Raw genomic sequence first — 20,003 nt, forward strand, 5'->3', positions numbered from 1 at the left:
AGGACTAGCAGAACCTACTGTTTCACTAGCGAAGTTTCTCTCATGGAGTGGCACTTACACCATGAAATGAAGTAACTCAGATTGCAGCCTTCTAGCACATGTGCCCACATGGGTGACCATTTCACCTTACACAGTGCAGACAAGGCCTGGAGGGACAGACTAAACTTACTAAACAGAAGAAATTAACCTCTAAGCCTTTAAGCAACCAACTTAATCCCTATGTACATTATGTACATACGTACATACAATCCTTATGTACGTTACTGAAAAGAACACACAAAAATTATTTTGGGTACACATAGATTCTTTCCCTTTTATACACACAAACTTGCATACAACTTCATTACTTCCTTCTTAAGCACTGATTTTATAAAATGCTGCCAAAATAAGAATCAGTCCAGGTTACAGACCTAGCACCAGCAAGTTCATCGCTTCCCTCCATCCACTCATGCAAAACGCTACTACTTCTGGCTTTTGTTCCTGTTCCTTCCACTTGCCATTAAGTGGCACTGACAATTGTCTCAGGGGCTCAATTATGCTTTTGATCCAAGTTCTTATAGCAATGCACCGGATCTACTTCCAGTCTTACCAGCGACCACGGCTGCAGCTCCAGTATTAGCAGCAGGAGCATGAGCCCAAGGATTGGTTTCACGAACTGGCATAGCTGTGGACACTACAGCAGCTTGGGATGGTTTAGCAGCAAGCACACAGAAGGCAGAGGCAGTGCCATTAACTAAAATGGGAGCAGACAACATCAGTGCGATTAATTCATGCAAGGCATGCGCATGACTGGAGTATTAGTGGGCCAGGTCATACCTATCAACATACAACACTTTTAGACACTTCCACATGACAGGAGTTTGTGTAATTAGCCAAACTGGACTGACAGTCAATAAAGGTAGTAAATTTCATTTCACCAAGCCAACACTTGTTAAGAGAATCATGGGATGGTGGATTTTGATGTCTGTTAGGAGGCCTTGAGTTCTGATGACTGACTGAAGTTACATTTGTTGTTTCTTTAAGGAAGAGATATGGCTCACCAGTAGTAATTGTACAGTTAATTTTAGATTAAAAAGAACGCTTTGTAGATACAAAGTAACAATAACTACATTTAATATGGAGTTCTTTTTTCACACAACTTCTATAAAAGCATAGCAGTGAAATGAATACCAATGGCTGCTATGAGTTCTACAGCTGGCATTTTTCCACACCTTATCTAAGAATTTGTGTGAAAAACAGTAATTGTGGTGGCACAAAATCCCTTCCCTTGTGAGATTTGGTTCCTATGACACACTCCTATGCAGTTCAGGAGGCAGAATGATAAAATAGCCATTACCTCAAAGCCAGTCCCTTTTAGAGGTATCTATCGTGTGGTAGGTACATGAACTTATTGTTAAAAACAAAACCACAAAAAATTAAACATACAAGATGAATAAAGCAGGATGCATTCACCCAAAATACTGGTAACAGGACTTGCACAACTTGCACAAGAAATTAAGACCATGTGTTACTAGAAAGCAACATTATGTGCATTCAAGCCTCATCCAGCACCCAAAGAAATCACAAACCTTGAAAGGCAGGAGACTGTGGTGCAACTACTGTCACTGGTTTTGTCATGGGGGCCGAAGAGAAAGGATCTTCTGATGGTGTGCTGAAAGCACTGGTGATCTGAGAGCACAGGGCACTAATGCTGTCTGTTTCCCCTTCTACCTCTGGGACTAAAATGTAAACAGAATTCATTAAATTGGAAGTTTAAAGGATACAGAAACAATTTACAACTACCAATGTGAAACTGAAATATAATTAGTTCCCTTATGTCCTACATGTTCTTGCTACTGATTTGCATGACAGCTTTTTTTTTTTTTTTTTTTACTTTAGTGTTGAAGATCTGGCCTGAAATAAAACACCACATTAATGTATTTTGTGCTTAAGTCAAGAGGGCAAGGAGATCACTGTTCCAGATTTAAAGGATGCTTGTATCAGGAAATAAAAAGGGTTTTCTACAGTTTAAGTAGAGATCTAAATCTTTCAGTATTAAAGTGCTAAACTTCTCAAGGGTTTGGCTCTTAAGATTTGGCATTCTGTGAAATGAAAATACTTATGATAGATTTAAGTGTTCCAACAACATATTTGTACAGTAACCAGATGAACTTTAAATGTACTGACAGCAATGCACAGTGGCAGTTCAGTCTAGAGTTAGTGTTGATTGTCCCAGGTTGGTGCTAGCTGAAATCCCCAGTTCCTGTGCTAGAATCATAAAAGCAAAAGCTGAATGCTCAGATAAAATGGATGCTCAGTTTTAAACGAAGCATCAGTACCATGTGGATAATGTAACATCTGGAATAAAGCTGCCAGCTTACCAGATGTTCTCATTATTACTAATGGCAGTGTTTTCCAAAAGTACCAATCATCAGTCCCGTCATTGCACAGAACTGACATGAGCAGGCATAATCAAGCACAAAATAGTGTAAGAAACATAAAATGTCTGCACACAACATGCACCAGATCTAAAATTCAGGGGGAGGCATGCCCAAAAATTGATTCTTTGAGGGATATTCCAATACAGTGCATGCAGTGGGACAGTAAGCAGCACTGGCAGCGGCATATATGGGAACATGCATCAGAAATGTTCTGAATCATGAAAAATTGAGATTGTGGTGTGCTCAGTGACTATCACTACTGCGCAGTGCACTATTACTGTAAAACTGATTGGCTCAGTGCTGGTCTTAAAGCACAGGTCACTAAAGAAGGATTATGAAAGAAGTCAGACTAAGTATTTTTGTTGGGTTTGCCTTTGCCACACTAATTTTTACTTCAAAGCTTAGAACCCTAAAACCAACTCTGTTGCCAAGTGAGAGTGCAGCTGGCCTGAAGGGTAACACCTAGCTAAGGGAACTCAAGGACATTATGCAAGGTAATGAGCACCCCGAGAGTTTATGTTGGGATGACTTTTAGAAAACCCCACCAGCATCATGTGAAAACTGTACCACGTAATACTGATACAGCCAGCTGTACCACCTAAACAGGTAGGTTCTCTTAATACAACGTGAAAAGCAATTTCATTGCTCTCAAAAAGAATTCAGACAGGCAGAAGGACAGACTAGAGAAGAGCATCACATGATCCCAAGACAAGTGGTTAAGGCCTTGAAGGGATTTGTGTCTCAGGATGCCCTGACAGTAAGTGGAAGAACTGGTTCAGTGACTCAGAGGGAAGAGCCAAAATCTACTAATTCACCAACACCCATTCCTGGAACACTTCAAGCTGTGCTCCAGTACTTCAGATAGCAATTAAGACTGTTTTCTGCATGTGAACCCCACATTTGAAATTCTTGCCTATTCCCAAAGCAGAAATTTTCGGTCATGGTGATGTTTGTTCATGATAAATGATCAACATGAGGCAGAAGAAGGATTTACTGCAACATAAGGAGTTACTTGAAGCCACAGAAAAGAAAGAAAGATACTATTTAAGGCAATGTTTCACTGGAACCATTTGGTTTTACCTGAGTTTTTCATGGGGAAATCAGTCTTCCTTTGCACTGTTGAAGGCAGCTCATTTATTCGCAAAGACAACTGGCGTTTAAAAGGAGACATCTTCTGGCTGAGGGCGGGGAAGCCCCTGAAAGACCCTTGCCTGGCAAGCTGTTCTATGGGGGCGTGCCGCCGTGGGATAGCGTGGGGGTTGCTCATTTCTTTATCCAGAGAGGCAGCAACTTCAGCAGTAGGAGAGGTTGGTGAGCCAGAAGAGGGAGCAGTATTGTTTGGTGCAGCACCTGGTGCTACTGTTTTCACTTCTGTTTCAACTGCTGGAGGAAACAGGGTGAGGTTAGAAGAGTAAAGTGAAGTACTGTTCAGCTGCCTACCTGTACTCCCATTTGTTTTGAAAAGAGAAATTGCAGGAATTTGCATAACTAGTACTCTTGCAAATTAGTTTCTAATAGCACAGCAGAAACACAATTTCTGTATACCTCCATTGTCTTCACCACATCACCTGACACATACCCAAGCCCCACAGCTTTCTAAGGCAAGCCACTCCCTAGAAAAGATGGCCTTACATCTGTATTCTTTCTAGCTGCTCCTGAGATCCCAGCTCAAGAAATACTTGTAATTTATTTATGGCTAAGACTGAAAAAGGTATTGTGTATTTGAGACCTTTACTTTGCCTCACACAGAACCATGGACAAAAATATTACTACCAACTGTATTAAGTGACTTAGGGCAGCACAACTTAGCAGCAGCAGGGAACAGAATGCAGCTCCAGGACCTTCTTTTAAAAACCACCCTCCCAGCCCTGCAGAATCAGCAGCAGCAGCCAAACACACTGCACAAGCTCTAGCAGGCCAAAGGTAGCAGCAGCACTTAAGAGGCTGGGCTGCAGCTCCCAGCTCCTGCAGGAAATACATTACAGGTAGAGGGGAATGTGCTGCAAGGCAGATTCAGCCTCTGAGCTGACAGGCCTTGCTAACACCAGACACATTTGCGAGGAGTTCCTGCGTCACTTCTGTACTGAATTTAGCTGCAATGTTACTACTCAATCATGAGTTAGTTGCAGTGGAAGCTCCTCCAACGTAAAGTCAGCTGCTTCATTTTGCAGGGCTTTGCATAGCACCACAATGCTCCTGTCAGACAGGCCTAATGGCAGAAATGTAGGATTAAGATTTGTTTAAATTATGACACTTATGATTAGAATTGCAATGTGGAGATTTTTCTACCTCTAGGAAAACTCTTTTTCACTCATAAATGAATTGGCTTTGGGGGCAACAAACACAGCTCCATCAACACAGACAAAAGTAAAAGACTATCCTGGTATGAACTCTCATTTTATCTATGCTGTTTTCCAAATATTTTAGAAAAAGCAATGACTTTTTTTTTTGACACATCAGCAGAATAACTAAAAGTCTGGTAAAGAGAGGAGTCAGACTAGAGATTTCTGAGGAGCTGGAATGGTAGGAGGAACTAATTATGTTGTCTTGTAAGCTTCAGTACCCATGAGTTGCAGCTGCTCATTCAAGTGAAACTTTTCTAATCAGTCTTTCTTGGAAAGGATTTCACACACCTTCATTGAGTCAAGACTTTGACTCATGCCCTCAAGTAACAAAGGCCTTGTGTTTAAGCTTCATTTAGCACATTCTGAAACTAACGTATGGAAACAAACAGATGGATGATGAAAATGAAGATTAAAGTTTTAAGATCAAGGGGCAGTATAAAACCTGCTGTGAAATCCTCTGAAATAAAAGTCTGACTTTACTGTGAAGCAGGTGATAAACACTATTTATAATACTTTGTTTTTTGTTAGCTGTAGAACTACAGGCCTTGTAATAAAACTTGAGTAAGAAGTTCTACTTTCACCTAATTTCAGAACACTTTATCTCCTCTCAAATCAGTTAGTCACTAATTTTGAATGTAATTAATAGTCCAACACCTGTGTATTTTATGGGGAGGGAGTGGTTATTCTGGATTTTTTTGGAAAGCACTCTGTGATTGATCTGTTCTTCCCCCATGCAGTACAGCTGTATACATACACTCTGTAACCTGCCTTAAAAATCAAGATAAAAATATTTTCTTTTCTAAGAAAAATGCATGTCATTTTCAGTTCATTTACCACAAGCATTAGACTACATATACGATTACTTTGTGTCTGGCAAGCTTGTTGTATTTTTTTAACAATTTTCCAATAAGGACTTTTAGTATGGTACCTACTGTGTTCTCTGCCATAAAGCAGCCTGACAAAAAAAAGCAGAAGCAGCATTCACATATGAAGCCACTTGCACCTTTTCTAGAAGACATGGGAAAATACTGAGTGAATTTGGGAGCATTTTTCATCTTGTGAACTGACAAAGGTCTGGGAATATGATTAGAACATAGTAAGGTTCAAGAGAGAGAATGCTCTAAGGACATTGCTAAGCTTCAATCCTCACATAGGCCTCAGTGCTGGTTCTGCTCACTGCAGATGATCGTTTAAATTGCATCCCTTACCTTTAGCATCCGGCATCTGTCTCATAATTTCCTCTCTCTCTGCTTGTTCAGTAGCTGTAGTGACCCTGAATGACCCCTCTCTAGTGAATGTGGTTCTGCTGGCATCAAAGGTGGCAGTCACTCCACACTCCTTCTCTCGCTTCTGCTTTCGCTCCAGGCACGCTGCAAATGCACAGCCCACGGCGTGACTCAACCTTTCCCCCTGTACAAGACAGCATTGCATCACACAGTGACTGAACAGAAACATACATGTGCTTCAAGCATCACAAACTGAAAACCTGCCTTTACAAGACCAATCTAATGAAGGCATTAAAGAAAACGATTTTAATTGTATTTCAGCCTTAAACCTGGTACATAAAGACGCCCAGCTACTAATGCACAAGCCATGTTCAAGAAGGCCGCCCAGGAATGAATTGTTGGATGATCTGCTGAGTTCCAACTGCTACTAAGATGCCAGTGCAATAACGTGCCTGCACTGATCCCTTCCCTCTAGATACATCTGTGCACACAGAAACTCTCATGAAGCTGTCTTAAGGTGTAAGGCCTAAAGCACAGGTAAGCATAGTCTTGGAGAAAGTTTACAGAGAGCTCAGGGAGACACTACTCTTGTGTGCACCTGTGAAAGTTAAAAATACAGTGGTGATTACTCACACCTCTTGGTCCTGACCCAAATGCACAAGTTAGATTTAGGAGTGCCTAATGAAAAACACTTCCATTATTCACCAGGTCAAAAGAATCCACTATCCAATAACTGTAAAAAGGAAAGTCAAGTCTGAGGAAGTCCAGCAACCCAGCTGATACAGCTGCTACAGTCAAATCAGAGCCACTACTGCTACCAGTAGCTGAACTCATCTATCATCATCAGTAAGTGAATTGACCTGTTATTCACAGATGAAAACATAAATATTCCAGCTCTAATGTAAGTTTTACTGGGAATTTCTGACTTCATTGTTTAAAGAAAAATTATAAATTATCCAGTACCATTGAACTCTGAACATGCAGCTCTGGGGAGTTCACGCAGTGAATTTGCATGAGGCTTTAAGCACTTTCTACAATATAGGCAAGATTCAACAAACAGCAGAGAGAAGAAAAGGTCAGATCAGGGAGTTAAATAACTTACCTAAGTCTACACAGCAAGAAACTGATTTTAAACCTACTCAAAATATTGTTGTCACTCAGAAACAAATAGAATGCTAATTTAATTCAGTTTAGCTCCATCTCTTAACATTCAGATGACTTTTCATTCAAGATAACACTCACGTACAAGACACTGCATTCACAACAAGTCTGTATTTACTCACTATGATTTTATCCTGGAAAAAACTGTCATTGCTGTTTCAGTTTTTGACTGTAAACATTTTCAAATGAGAAAATTTTCTGTCTATTCTTAGAAGAGTAGTTCCCTTCTGCTGGAGATTATCTGAGGCTGACTGCACTCCTTTTACACACAAGTTGAGCAGCATTTCTCTCCATAAGTTGGCATGGCAGAGGGATGGCAAATATTTCAGATACAGGGAATTAGAATTAAAATAATTTACAAGGACTAAATAATATCTCAGCCGGAGTCAAAACATACTGCACTATTCCATGCACTCAAATTTTCTGCCCTTCTAGCTAAGAGCTGGGAGAGCTGGCCACGCACCATATTCAACTTACCGTGTCCTTCACAGCCATAAAGCAGTGGCAGATCCAGCGTCTCGTTGTGCCATCTCGGCAGATGTATGAGAACGCCCGGTCAAAGTTCCTGTCTGGTGCGCAGAAAGAAACCTTCTCTATTGTCTGATCAACTATAAGATCCTAGAGGGAAAAAATCCCCCCCCCCACAATAAAAGAAATGTGAGGAAATATGGCCAAACACTTGAACTCAAGTCACTGTCAGGTGTAACTGCACCAAAATGAGTTATACTAAAAAAAGGGGATAAGCCTGGTGTGTCTGTAATTATTTGTCATCAGTCATCATTCAAAATCTGTTCCCAGCACAAAAAAAAAGAAGAGATGACATTCTTCACCACCCATCTTTGGGAGAGGTGTGCTAAGGCACCGCTTAAGAATTTAGGGATCCAGTGGATTCCTATGAGCTCTCCTCTAGACTATGGAGGCACACGGTATTTTATTTTTACAGCAGCTCCAAAGTCTTGCAACCAGAAAGTCTTCACTGTGGTTAAAACACAACACTGAAACTTGGGGGAGAGGTCTGCAAGAGTAAAAAGGTCTTGCAGCTGCTACACAAAGCGAAACTCATCTCCCAGTCAACTATGCAGGGATGCAAGAGAAAAACACCAGAGGCACCAAATGCTCCCTATTTAATCCCACAGATGGGAGAAGCATTTCTAAAAAGGAGATAGCACAGTTAAAGATTATGCCACACTCATTAAAAATTAGTTTTTAATATTTTTTTCCAAATTATTTCATTTGGTTGGTAACTAGTACTTGGCACCTCTGCTGATGTATTCAACCACCAGGAGGCAACAGTTTATTTTATTTTTAAATCCTATACTTTTAATTACCTCCAGACTCTGCACAACTTATTAAAAATCAATTTGAAAATATTACATATATGCAGCAACATTTCTAAAAATAACACATGTATTATTACTCTTACATGAGGCAATCAGTAGACTGAATTCATTCACATCAGTATGTTTGTATTAGAAAGTGAATTCTTGAGAGGCAGCAACTTTAGCTCTGAAGAGCCATACCACTGCAGCAGCCCTGGAGAAGTCTAACCACAAGCAGATATTTGACAGGCAGCTGCACTCCAGAGGGATATGAATTACCTCTGTCTGTCAGTGTTGGCTTGGAGAAATCATCTTTTAGGCTGACAAAAGTAAGTGACAATTGATATGAACATAAACTATTTCAGATTGACAAGAGTTAAAACTGTTCTCATAGCCATGCCATCTTTTAAAATTCTAGTGCACTTGTAAGATTAAAGCTCTTATTTCTAATTACCTACACCTACATAAAACCAAGAATCATTTGCTCTTACTTGGACACATCTGCCCTGGTGGTACACCAAGTGCTAATTCATAATAAAAACTGTCATTTCACAATAAAAATTTAAAACAATCTAGAATCATGCCACAAATATATTAGTTTTCCACTTCAGACCAATATCTTTGATATTAAAGATTATTAAATTTGATATATGCAGTTACTATTTAGTTTGAGTCTGAAGCTACAATCTCGCTATTTAATTTACTCTCTTCATTTCATTTTTGGAAGCTCTTGTTCATTCAGATCCATTCTAGGATTTGGATGCACTGAAAATTACATTGATTAATTGTATATATGAGAATTTGCCTATGCATTACTATTGCAAAATTTTGCAGTGGTGCAGAACGAAGTCCAGGGACTCTTCAAGTTCACTGCCAACAGAACATATCAGGAAAACGAGTGCTTATTGCAGTAAATGCAACAAAAAATATTCTAAGCTTGTGCTACACCTGCCACATTTTACAAAATGTGTCTTGAGAGCAGTGTGGAATTAACTGGGAAAAAAAATTAGGAGGTGTACATATGCTTACAAAACAAGAAATTATTAAACTAAACTACACACTTCAGTCTACCTTTCAAATACCAATATTTGCAGAAACAAAGATTGCTGTCTATTTAAGGAAATAGCACATACATTGTTATAGAGAGATTTAAAACTTTTGCCCAGGGAAATCTAACCTTTGTTTTCTCATCTACAACTCTGAGTCCATCCGCTGAAACCCACAGGACTGCTTTGACGGCCTTCTTCCCAGACTTTCAAGAAAAGAAAAAAAAAAAAAAAAAAAAGGAAAGAAAACAAAACAAAACAAAACAGTTTTATGCCAACAGCCAATTGCCTCCCGCTTCCCCTCTCCAAGAACTATAACATTGAGTGTAGATGAAGTCCATGGTCAGTAGGGTGCCCAAAGCTCAATCCAAGTTGCAAAACATTAAGAGAACCAAGCCAAAGCCAGTATTTCAGAAACAGCACGTCGTGGGGATGGGGAGAGGGCACAGGACAGGTGAGGCAGAAAGGTGTACATCCACTGACAGTAAAGAATTCAAGACTGACCAAGTGGGTGAAGAATTCCACTAGAGTCAGAAGACACTCATTCATAAGGAGTTACACCACAGGTAGCTTCTTCAGCACAAGTTTAAATATAGGAAAATTCTTACCTGATATTTCCACCAGCCCTACCCTCTGCCCCAATAGTCCCATGGCAGAATGATGGCATCACCTTAAACCAGTGTTAAAAGCACCCCAAAATCATCAGTTACTGTGTAGCTTATTAAGCTCATAAGCTTAATGCTAAAATCAATCACCCAAATATGTTTCACTAATTTATTAAGACCTAAATGTCTTATCTTGGGAAAGAGGTATAAAAATAGGATTTCTTAACTCTTTGGTGTGTATCTGGAAAAAGCAGTGGTGTGTGGCAGGCGGGTGCAGCTGAGAGTGGTCTGGCTTCTATCCAAAACCTGACTGTGGGAACTTTCAGCTGCTGCAAGCTGAGGCTAAGTAAAAGTGGGAAACACAGGAAGGCTTCAGGAGCCATTTAAAGTACAAATTCTTTCCAGACTGCTTATTTTTCAATGGAAAGTTACAGAAAACAGTACAAACACAATATTCTTCTGAAGCTAATTCATTGAAAAGAAAATAGGTCAATGTAATTTTACTGGTTGTTACAGAGAACTACTACTAGCAAACTCATGCAGTTTCTTTTAGTATGTCATTTTAATTCACAATCCCCCTACTTTAACCAGTTATTAAAATATTATCTTCATGTGTTTTGAAGCACTGGGTTTACACAGTTTGTGGCTGCTAATGGCACCCACCAGAAACCACTGCAGGGAGTGAAGAAAGCAACAAGGGGGTGGGGGAGGGAAGATGAAGGGGTTTCAGCTAGTGGCTTCAAACTAGAATTGCAAGTATTTTATAATTTTTTTAATAGTTTATTGCAGATGTGTATACTTTATATTCTTACAGCAAGTAATGGAATAAGAATACATTCTGGCATAAGCTACTGCATGTTCCAAGTCTGCAATACCAATTTTAACACTGTAAGAATGAAATGTCTTGGAGTGAAAACTCCCCAATTATATCACATTGGTTTCATTCTCAGAGAAAGCAGCAAGTGTGAACAAAAAGGTGCTGGCAGAAGTTTTGTTTGTTTTTTTGGGGAGGAACTATCTGTACCAATTTCAGAAGCAGCAATGACATCCTGAGCATTTTCAAAAAGCTTGGTAAGAACACAGAATGGCACTGACTTGCACAGAAGAGCATTTAAAGAAAAAAAGAGAGAAAATAAGCACAGCATGAAAGCAAGCTACAGAGAAGTGCTTGCAGAAGCAAGTTTCTAAATGACCATCCAGCTTGTTGGATACCCCAGAGAATGTTTAATTTAGATTCTGGAATGCTTAATGGAAAGAGTGCAATTCACAACAGAGGATACACTTAAATTTACCATCATAGGTGTTAGAAAATACTGCAGCATATAAAAGTAACTTCTAATATTTTGTTTTAAAAGGCAGTATCAATACCCACAAAATATAGCCTGTATTTTCAATGCTCAGCTAGCTTCCACAGCCTGAAAGTCCCTATTAATTCCAAAATAAATGGTCTGTCTCCTTGAAATGTTTTTAAAAGAGTATCAGTTGTTTATAAGCCATAAGTCTTAAAAATCTTTATTTCAAGCAAATACAAACAATGAAGAAAAGATAATGCCTGCAGGTAACTGTTTTGTTTAGACTGCCATCATTAGATTAAGAGATACACATCTTTCCCCAGCAAACAATAAAAACCTTGTCCCTACAGAAACTGTGGACAGTTCCCGGAGTTTGTATTAAAGCCAAGTTTAAGTGAGCTGGGTACTTCATAAAGCAATGCTGATCTTCAGCAGAGCTACTCCTCACTTGCTATTTTACCAAATGAGGATTTAGAAATAGTTAACACATGAACTTCATGTTTCTCAAAATAAAATGAGAAGGCTGAAGAGCTTCCTAGGCCCTCTTTTCCCACTGAAACATTAGGTTCCATATGCAAGATAACCAAAGAGTTTGCTACACTAAGAGAAAAAGAAAACTCACTTTTATCTCCCAATTCCTTCTTCTCTATTTATGGTGGATGCAGTGGTTTGAAAAGGCTTATCCTTACAGCCTATACCCCAAACCCACTGCTACTACTGCTGGACAATGAATGATTTTTACATTTTCTGAATTCTCAGCTTATCTTTGCTTACCAGTGATGTATAAAGGAACACACTCCTCCAATTCAGTTCCTATTGGACATACAGATCAAAGTACTATTCCATTCTGGGTGGGATATTGGCAAGTAAACTGTGATTACAGAGTAGATAGGAGCATTGGCACTATTGGCACATCCTGCACAAAGATCAGACCAGCTGAAGGTACTGCATGGGAAGTGAACTCCAACACAGCAGCTTGTGTAACAAATGCTGGGAGGTACAGGCAACTCTAGACAGAACTACTTAAAGCAAGTGGCCAATATCCACTGGAAGAGGATGCTCTGAAATGTTCCTACCAAGGGACTCCTCTAGACATCCAGATCTGTAGCTTGTCTACATATTCTAGAGCTTTTAGATGACAGCACTGCCTGAGGAGAGCCACATGTGGCATTGACTCCCAGGAGCCTGATTTGTCAGTGCTGAGTCAGCACCAACAGAAACCTCACTCCTCAGCCCTTCTGGGAGGTCAGTAATCTGCTCCAGCACGAGATTCATTATCTGGACTCATTTCAGAGCCCAGAGACGTCTCCAGGAGGGCAGGTGGGCACTTATTCTGGCACACAACGAGGCTGGAGGACAAGGCAGGTCCATGGCAGGCCAGGCACAAGAGAAACCCCACTGACAAACTGGCCGTGCCCTAGAGATGGGCATCAACCAAGCAAAAAGTAGCTGCTTTGATACCCTGCTCTATTGTAAGGTGGAAAACAAAGTATTAAGGATGCCAGAACAGAAATTGCCCAATAACGCATTTTTAAAATACCTTAACTTTGTTTGTAGTTTTTCTGCCTATAATATTTTATCCTATCCTGCGACTTGGACATGGCTCTAAGATATACCTGGAGCCTAAGGTATATATAAAGAAAAATTTTCATTTGAGAGTCTGTATAAAACATTGTGTGATGAGACACACTGCGTGGAGGCAAAGCATGACAAAGGTCACCAAATCTGTACTACTAGTCCTCATTACAACAGAAAAGTTTTAGTTTTAAAAGGAGCTGCCTTAAAAGGCAGCTTATTTGATAACCACAGAAGCCTGTCCTGGAGCTATCAACAGACATCTCATTTTTATTTAAAGTTTAAAAAAAGCATTTTCAATACTAACCACTTGAACATTTCCAGAAGCAAATCCATCGTATTTACCTTTTACAAGGAGAAAAAGATGGACAGGGAAAGTGGCAGACATGCCTAGACTGACTTTCTGAAAACTGCTCGTGTGTTTTAAATAGCTTGGCAGTTTGGAATATTATATTAATCCAAATGCAAGGCATTTGGGGAGAAATTATAGATGAGACAGCCAAGAGATATTAGAGTTATTAGTATTTCTCAATTATTAATAAGAGAACAGCTGTCCCTTTTTCTGCAGATTTCCCTAGATGTGGGCTCCTGTTGTAGGCTGAAGCTGTAATAAAGGTACTGCCACACTGCTACTGTGGGGATATCTAAACACTATAGATTTAAGTGGTTTCAGTGCTAATTAATGAAATTCACAGGCTGAAGTAGAAATAGGTCTTTCTTTGTTAAAATATTATAATATAGGAGAACGGAAATCTAAAATGCTGTGGTGAAGTACCAGTCTTCATTAAATATCAACCAAGATGTAACAGGGAAGATGGCATATTTAATAATTTAGAAAGTCAAAGAAAGATTTTTACCTAAGTGCTATGCAAATACCTTTCCTTTTACATCTTTGCTTTCTTATGTAGCTAATGTAAGTTAGCAGCAACAAGCAGAGAGAAAACTAACATATTTAATCAGGTGGAGGTGAGGGCTTTCTGTTTGTTTCCAGTTTAGCACTTTGGGTTCAGTCCTTCTAGATTCCAGCTCTAGGATTAGATTTGCACTCAAGACTGTTCTCATTAATCTGATAGATCTGCCATCTTCTATATTTTAGTCCCTCACCACCACCACTACACTTTAGATGTGCGCTCTCCTAGATCATAGGAAGAAACCAGAACTGGAGAAACAGATGTTCCTGTGTGACACCTATCACTATCTGAGTGAATGGTGAAAAAGGATCAGCTGAAAAATCCTTACTTACTCCCCAAGTAAAGCCCAAACCAATTCATGACTAGAGAATAATCTGCTTCAAAAGATTTCAGCATTTATGAACATTACAAACCTGTTAGTTTCTATTTAAGCAAAGTTTCATTTTACAAGATACTTCAGAAGCCATTATCTTAGATTAACTCCATATGAAAGCTGGATTAAAAGGTTTTATAGGAATTTTAAACACAGAGGTAGGAAACAGATGAGAGGTAAAAGGGAGCGTGATCTTTCTGCCTTGCAGAAATGCAGGCAGCGGGAACAAAACCACCCAGGCACCAGTGCAGCACATTCTGAATAAGGACAGGGTTGCTTCCCTTCTTATCTAAGACACTGTCCTTGTGAAAACAAGAGCAACGATAGAAACCGGAGATTGAGTTGAAATTAGGAAAGCATAGTAGGTAAATGCCTGATCTCATCTTCATATGCGTTTGAATTGGGACTGTGCTCAAAAAAGGAAGGTTTAAGAGATGGCACACTGCTTTCTCCCAGTGCTAACATTTGGGGATCAACTCATGCTGCCAGACAGCTGGGCATGAAGCACTTACACAGCACAGACCTCAACTGTTCTGTAGGTATTTGCCCAGGTGATGTAGGTTGGCACAAGTTTAAGGGTTAAAAAAGAAAATTTTATTTTTTTCAGGAACACCAAATCACACTGGATTTCTGATCCAGTCCACAGGTATTTAAGTTTCTGTTTCGGGTTACTTTTGAAACCACATTCTTTGATCAAAATATTTCCAAGCCTGTTTTAGAAGCAAATATTCTGAAATGGATTAAGGCACTCTCAACACCCTAATTTTATGGCAGTGCTATACCAGGGATGTAACTCCTTATAGTGCAAGCACAAACAAGGCATTAAACTTACTTTTCCAAAGAAGCCTTTGAAGAACTTCCTTTCCTGGAGGAACAGGGGGGACAAGTCGAGCGCTATTACTGTAGGTAGCTAAAATGTCCCAGGGTTTTCAAACCAACAAGCACACACAAGAATAGGGTTTGGAGGGAAAGGAAGGGGTTTTTAGAGTTATCCATGAGAAGGTGCGACAGGCAAATGTGAAAATTATCCTATGAAAATGCAGATCAAAGGGCACACACACAATTCTAACAAGCTACTGCCCTGAAATTGGTGGAAAGAAGAAAACCTCAGCCCCAATTTCATGCAAAGTGGTTACTTTATTTTCACTCTCTCTTGTTTAGTCCCTTTTGGTTAGGTTATAAACCAAACTTGGCAGCAGACACAGTGGTTAAACAAGTAAAATACTGCACAGGCTCTTGTGAAATGCAAAGTTCTAACTCCAGAATTGCAGTCCAATTTTCTCTGTATTGATCACTCCTCCCCAGAACTACTGTTCTGTATGTTGGAGAAGCATGTATGGCTTATATGAAGCAGGGGTAAGTACTGCTGCATTTTATTCCATTTGTTTGTTGCTCTGGCTAACGTGCTACTCTCATGATTCACATCTTATGCAGTCTTCTCTGAAGAGCAAGGAATTTCATCGTAACCTTGTGGTAAAATTCTAATAAAAATGAGACCTCTTTCTCCTTCTCTAAAGCCTTCCAAGGCTTTATGCAACATTTATACAAGTACTAGTTATTCATTCTACAACTCTGAATTGATAGGTTGAGCAGCCTTTAAAATCAGCTCAGGCAGGCAGAGACAGTTAGGCAAGTGCAAAGATACCAAAGGCTGAACTACAATTTCCTAAATTTCTTCAGGAAAGCAATTATACAGATTGCCCAATCCACATTAAGAAAAAGCCAGCACACAATTTTAAGCATATTTGCATGCAGTTTAGTTTACTAGCTTTATTTTGTTACCAGACTGTGGAAAGTAAACTACATGAGAGGACACTTCACCAGGCCTGGTGCTCTGTGAGCACAGCCACATGCTGCTCCGCGGGTGAGGGAAGCCGACGTGAAGCACAGAGCTGTTCCTGCTGTCTTTCCAAATTACTTCACTTATAAGAAAGCTCTGGTATAGCAGAAATGAGGAGGAGGTGGAGAATTGCAGAAGAGACAGGGAGTGTCTCTGTGACAGCCCCTGATCTCATATTTACACTGTGCAATTCCAACCTGTTCATCACTGATACTACTATATTAAAGTATTGCCACAAATGTCCTGAAGCAGTGTCTGAAGAACTGATTGATAAACAAGGTTATATTTAAATCAAAGCTATGGTTCTGATGCAAGGCAACAAAAGCCAAGAAAACACCAAGTTAAGGAGGGAGTGTCCATCTCAGCTTTGGATTTCCTGGCCCTGCTAGTGTGTCCCTGTCTGCCCCATGTTCTTCCACAGAAGGCTTTACCAAGCATCTGTAACATATTTACATCAACTCAGACACTGTATAAAGAACATCTCCAAGCTCAGTCAGCTGAAAAGCTTAAGCACTTTTGGAGGCAGGAACAGTTATGTATTTGGACAGGATATACTGAACACTAGGAGGGGAACTAATGGATTAATCACAATGTAGTATACATAATGAGAAGGGGTTGGATGCTGCTGCCAAGTTGAGCGATGACTATTGCATTACACTGAATAACAGCTTTTTAAAGACAGCAAAAGCTAAAGAGATTCACCAGAAGCTACCTCATTTTTAGGTGATGGTTAATTTTGCTCTCAGAAAAAAGCTTGTTAAACAAGATTATTTTTTAAAATAAACTAGGCAAGGTTAATGGAAAAGGCATCATGCAAAATGGATTTTAAACAACACTAAGTTAATGTAGTTTAGAGATAACTAGTGCATTTTAAAAAAATACTATGTCTCTTTACCTGCTAAAATAAGAACATATATTAAAACAAATGCATAATTTAAAACAAAAAGTAGCAAGTTAGAAACCAATACTACAAGCTAAAGCTGATTTAAAATCAAAATATGACATGAGAGAGTACACTTTTGTCTTTATATGATGTTCCCACACCTGAATCAAATACACTTAATAAGACCCATAAAGTTACTTTCCAGTTGGCACTAAATATTTTAAACTCAGTGAAATGTTTCTGAAGAAACTATTTAGAGCTTCATGTCCATCTACAGGAATCTTATCAGATATTAAATGCATACAAAGCCAGCAATATATCTCTACTAAGGGAATAATATAAACTACATTGGTAATACTCCACTAAGGAAAAATGCAAGTTCTGTTGATAATATAAACCCACGTTAATAATAAACGAATAGCTAAATATGAGGGGCTTTGATCTGTTAATGAGACTGTGATGCCATTTCATCAGACAGAAAATTACAGTATTGTTGGTGTGCAGTTTCAGAACTATAAAACTGTAACAGAGTACAGTGTGGATGAGGGATTCTTGAGCTAAACTTGGCTTCTTGTACTCAGCTGTCAATTAAGCAACGTCTGAATAAAATGCTCACCATCACTTGCTTGCAAATTCTGCAAGATGCAGCGCTCAAAAGCAATTATACCCATTACAGGAGCAAGTAATAAAAAAATCCCTGAAAGGTTATTTCCCACAATAAAGAGACAGAGATATGTGTTTGCATCTTTCCTTTCAAAAAGCAAAGCAGTAATTAAACTATTCCTAAAGTCAAGATTAACACTGTTCTATATTCTTCTCAGCAAATCCCATAAAATCTTTTAAAACCCAGTAGTCAGTCCTATAAAAGAACAGTCTTCAGTTCCCCAAATGAATTGCCAACTCCTGTACAGCAAGAATTAAGAGGAGAAAATGTATCTATTAGAATAAGAAAAAACAGACAAAACTTAATTTTTGGAAGCTACAGGATACAAATATTTCAACAATTGTAATTTTTGTTGTCTGGATTTATAAAACCATGCAGAGAATAAAGTTTAAAATAGCCCACATACACTTCAATGTCATTTAACCACATTAAAAGTGAAGTCCAATTTCCCTTAAGCTAGTCTTTCAGTTTGAGCACTGCAGCTCAAACTTGTAATTTTTTCAAAACCAAGAGAAAGCCCATCAAAATAACTAAGTAATATGAAAGCAAGGAGAATGAATTGTTTTCTCATCACATTCCTCACATGCTGAGATATCACCCAGTGTTTGGCTTCTGCTAAATTAAGAGCATCTTGTACAGAACAGAGCTTCCAGTAATGGTGATGTCCTAAAGAAATGCCTCTGGTTTAAAATCCACATACTGGGTTTTAAGCAAGCCCGCCCTGAGGGACAGGGCTTGAATCGCAGTAAGCAGCTCCAAATGGACCTTGCATCTGATAGAGTCTAGCAACTAAAGCACACAAAGTAATTTCAGTAATCTGAATCTTCCTCTTGGGGCACAAAGAGAATTTCACCTCCACTGCTCAACTTCCAACACTGACAAAGGAGACAAATAGCAATTTTAAGAGATGCACACTTGTATTTGGTGTACACATAGACACCAAACAGCAGAAGAAATCAAAACTATCTGAAGAAAAATGTAAATTTAAGAGAATGGGTAAATTCATGCCATCCACAATTTGGAATAATGACATAACATGGATTAAGGAAATCGAACTATGTACTTTCAGAAAATGCTGTCTAACTGTAAAGGTGAGATATCCAAGTCTGATGTTTGAATCAGTAATTCATGTGATCAAAAATCACAACCCTAGAAACCCAGACTCCAGAAGAAACTGGGTGCTATGCTTTTACTATGTCTCATTAATTATAAGCTTAGCTACACTTAGCTGGCTCATGGACTTGTAAGATTTTTATAAACTAGAGAACAGCTACTTCACAGCATAGCTCCCCAGGGAAGAAAATGAAACAAGTTGCACAAAGTAGATACTGCAGTGCTATTTGGTGTGCTAACAGAAAGTATTCTGAGAAAACCAGAAAAAAATCAGAGACAAAAACGGATGCAATTGATTATGCGGTCAGTAGTGCACTTTTAGGTACGTAAACTAAATCCACACAACAAAGAAACTCATTTATATTTTGTGTGGCCCTTTTTAATAAAAATCAATCACTAATCACTGCAGACTGAATGGGAACAGATGGGATGCGGCTTTAACAGGTTACTATACATTAGCTGAGAAAGAAAAGAATGAAAAGACATGATTTCAATCAGAGCATTAAACCAATTCACAAACTTTGCAGCACAACAGAAGGCAGAAAAGATAACCCATAATCCTCTGCTGTGTGCTAGGAAGAAGGGAAAAACAGGTTTAGATGGAAACCATTTGAGCTCTCAGACTTGGTGAGGAAAGGGATGTCCAGTGGCACTTATTTTAAACCAGCAGAAGTGCAGTAGAACAGTTTGATGGACTTGTTTGATGGATTTTGCTGAGCTGCAAGGATACAAGGGTTTCTTCCACTGAATGCATACTGAAGAATGTATGTACATAAAACATGTAAGAGAAGTGATGACAAGGATTGCAGTTCTCTATCTCTATTAAAAATTCCATTTTTTCATGTCCTTTTTCCTGTTCTTTTCAATGATATTAAAGCCTCAGTTCCTTGACAGACTGATCACTGCCTTTCTGGAGTTTGCTATTTCCACAGGATATTGTGGTATTATTACTGCAGGAAAGAGATGACAAGACCTCCTCAAATGAGCCACAGAAATACAAAGAGCTTTGAACGAGTGCCATTTACAGGAGCAAACGTTCACAGAAGCCAAACTAAGAGCAGCCCATTTCATGACATGTCAGAATTAGGCAGCCTTCAGGCCACTTTGAGCAGATGCAAGCCAGATTATTTCATGCACAACTACAATGCTGCAGTGCATTAGAAAAAAAAGCATCCTAAAACAAGTAATATTTTGTATAATAATGGTGAATTAAGTCACTATTAAAGTGGC

At 39.1% G+C, this 20,003-nt stretch overlaps 1 protein-coding gene across 15 annotated transcripts in view; it reads right to left on the bottom strand.

Annotated features, from left to right (window-relative positions):
- The window catches only part of NUMB (NUMB endocytic adaptor protein), a 90,637-nt gene that overhangs the window by 2,398 nt on the left and 68,236 nt on the right, over positions 1-20,003 (bottom strand). For 5 of the 15 annotated variants that reach the window (XM_053981353.1, XM_053981352.1, XM_053981354.1 and 2 more), the window contains exons 4-10: positions 15,106-15,183; positions 9,649-9,723; positions 7,630-7,770; positions 5,974-6,175; positions 3,501-3,803; positions 1,569-1,718; positions 590-733 (exon numbers count right to left, since the gene is read on the bottom strand). In XM_053981353.1, coding sequence (XP_053837328.1) covers positions 590-733; positions 1,569-1,718; positions 3,501-3,803; positions 5,974-6,175; positions 7,630-7,770; positions 9,649-9,723; positions 15,106-15,183 — 1,093 coding nt within the window. The remainder of the gene's footprint in view (positions 1-589; positions 734-1,568; positions 1,719-3,500; positions 3,804-5,973; positions 6,176-7,629; positions 7,771-9,648; positions 9,724-15,105; positions 15,184-20,003) is intronic. The other 10 variants (XM_053981359.1, XM_053981360.1, XM_053981362.1 and 7 more) reach the window with 10 other exon arrangements.

Source organism: Vidua macroura, chromosome 6 (assembly GCF_024509145.1).
Source record: "Vidua macroura isolate BioBank_ID:100142 chromosome 6, ASM2450914v1, whole genome shotgun sequence".
Classification (NCBI taxonomy): domain Eukaryota; kingdom Metazoa; phylum Chordata; class Aves; order Passeriformes; family Viduidae; genus Vidua; species Vidua macroura.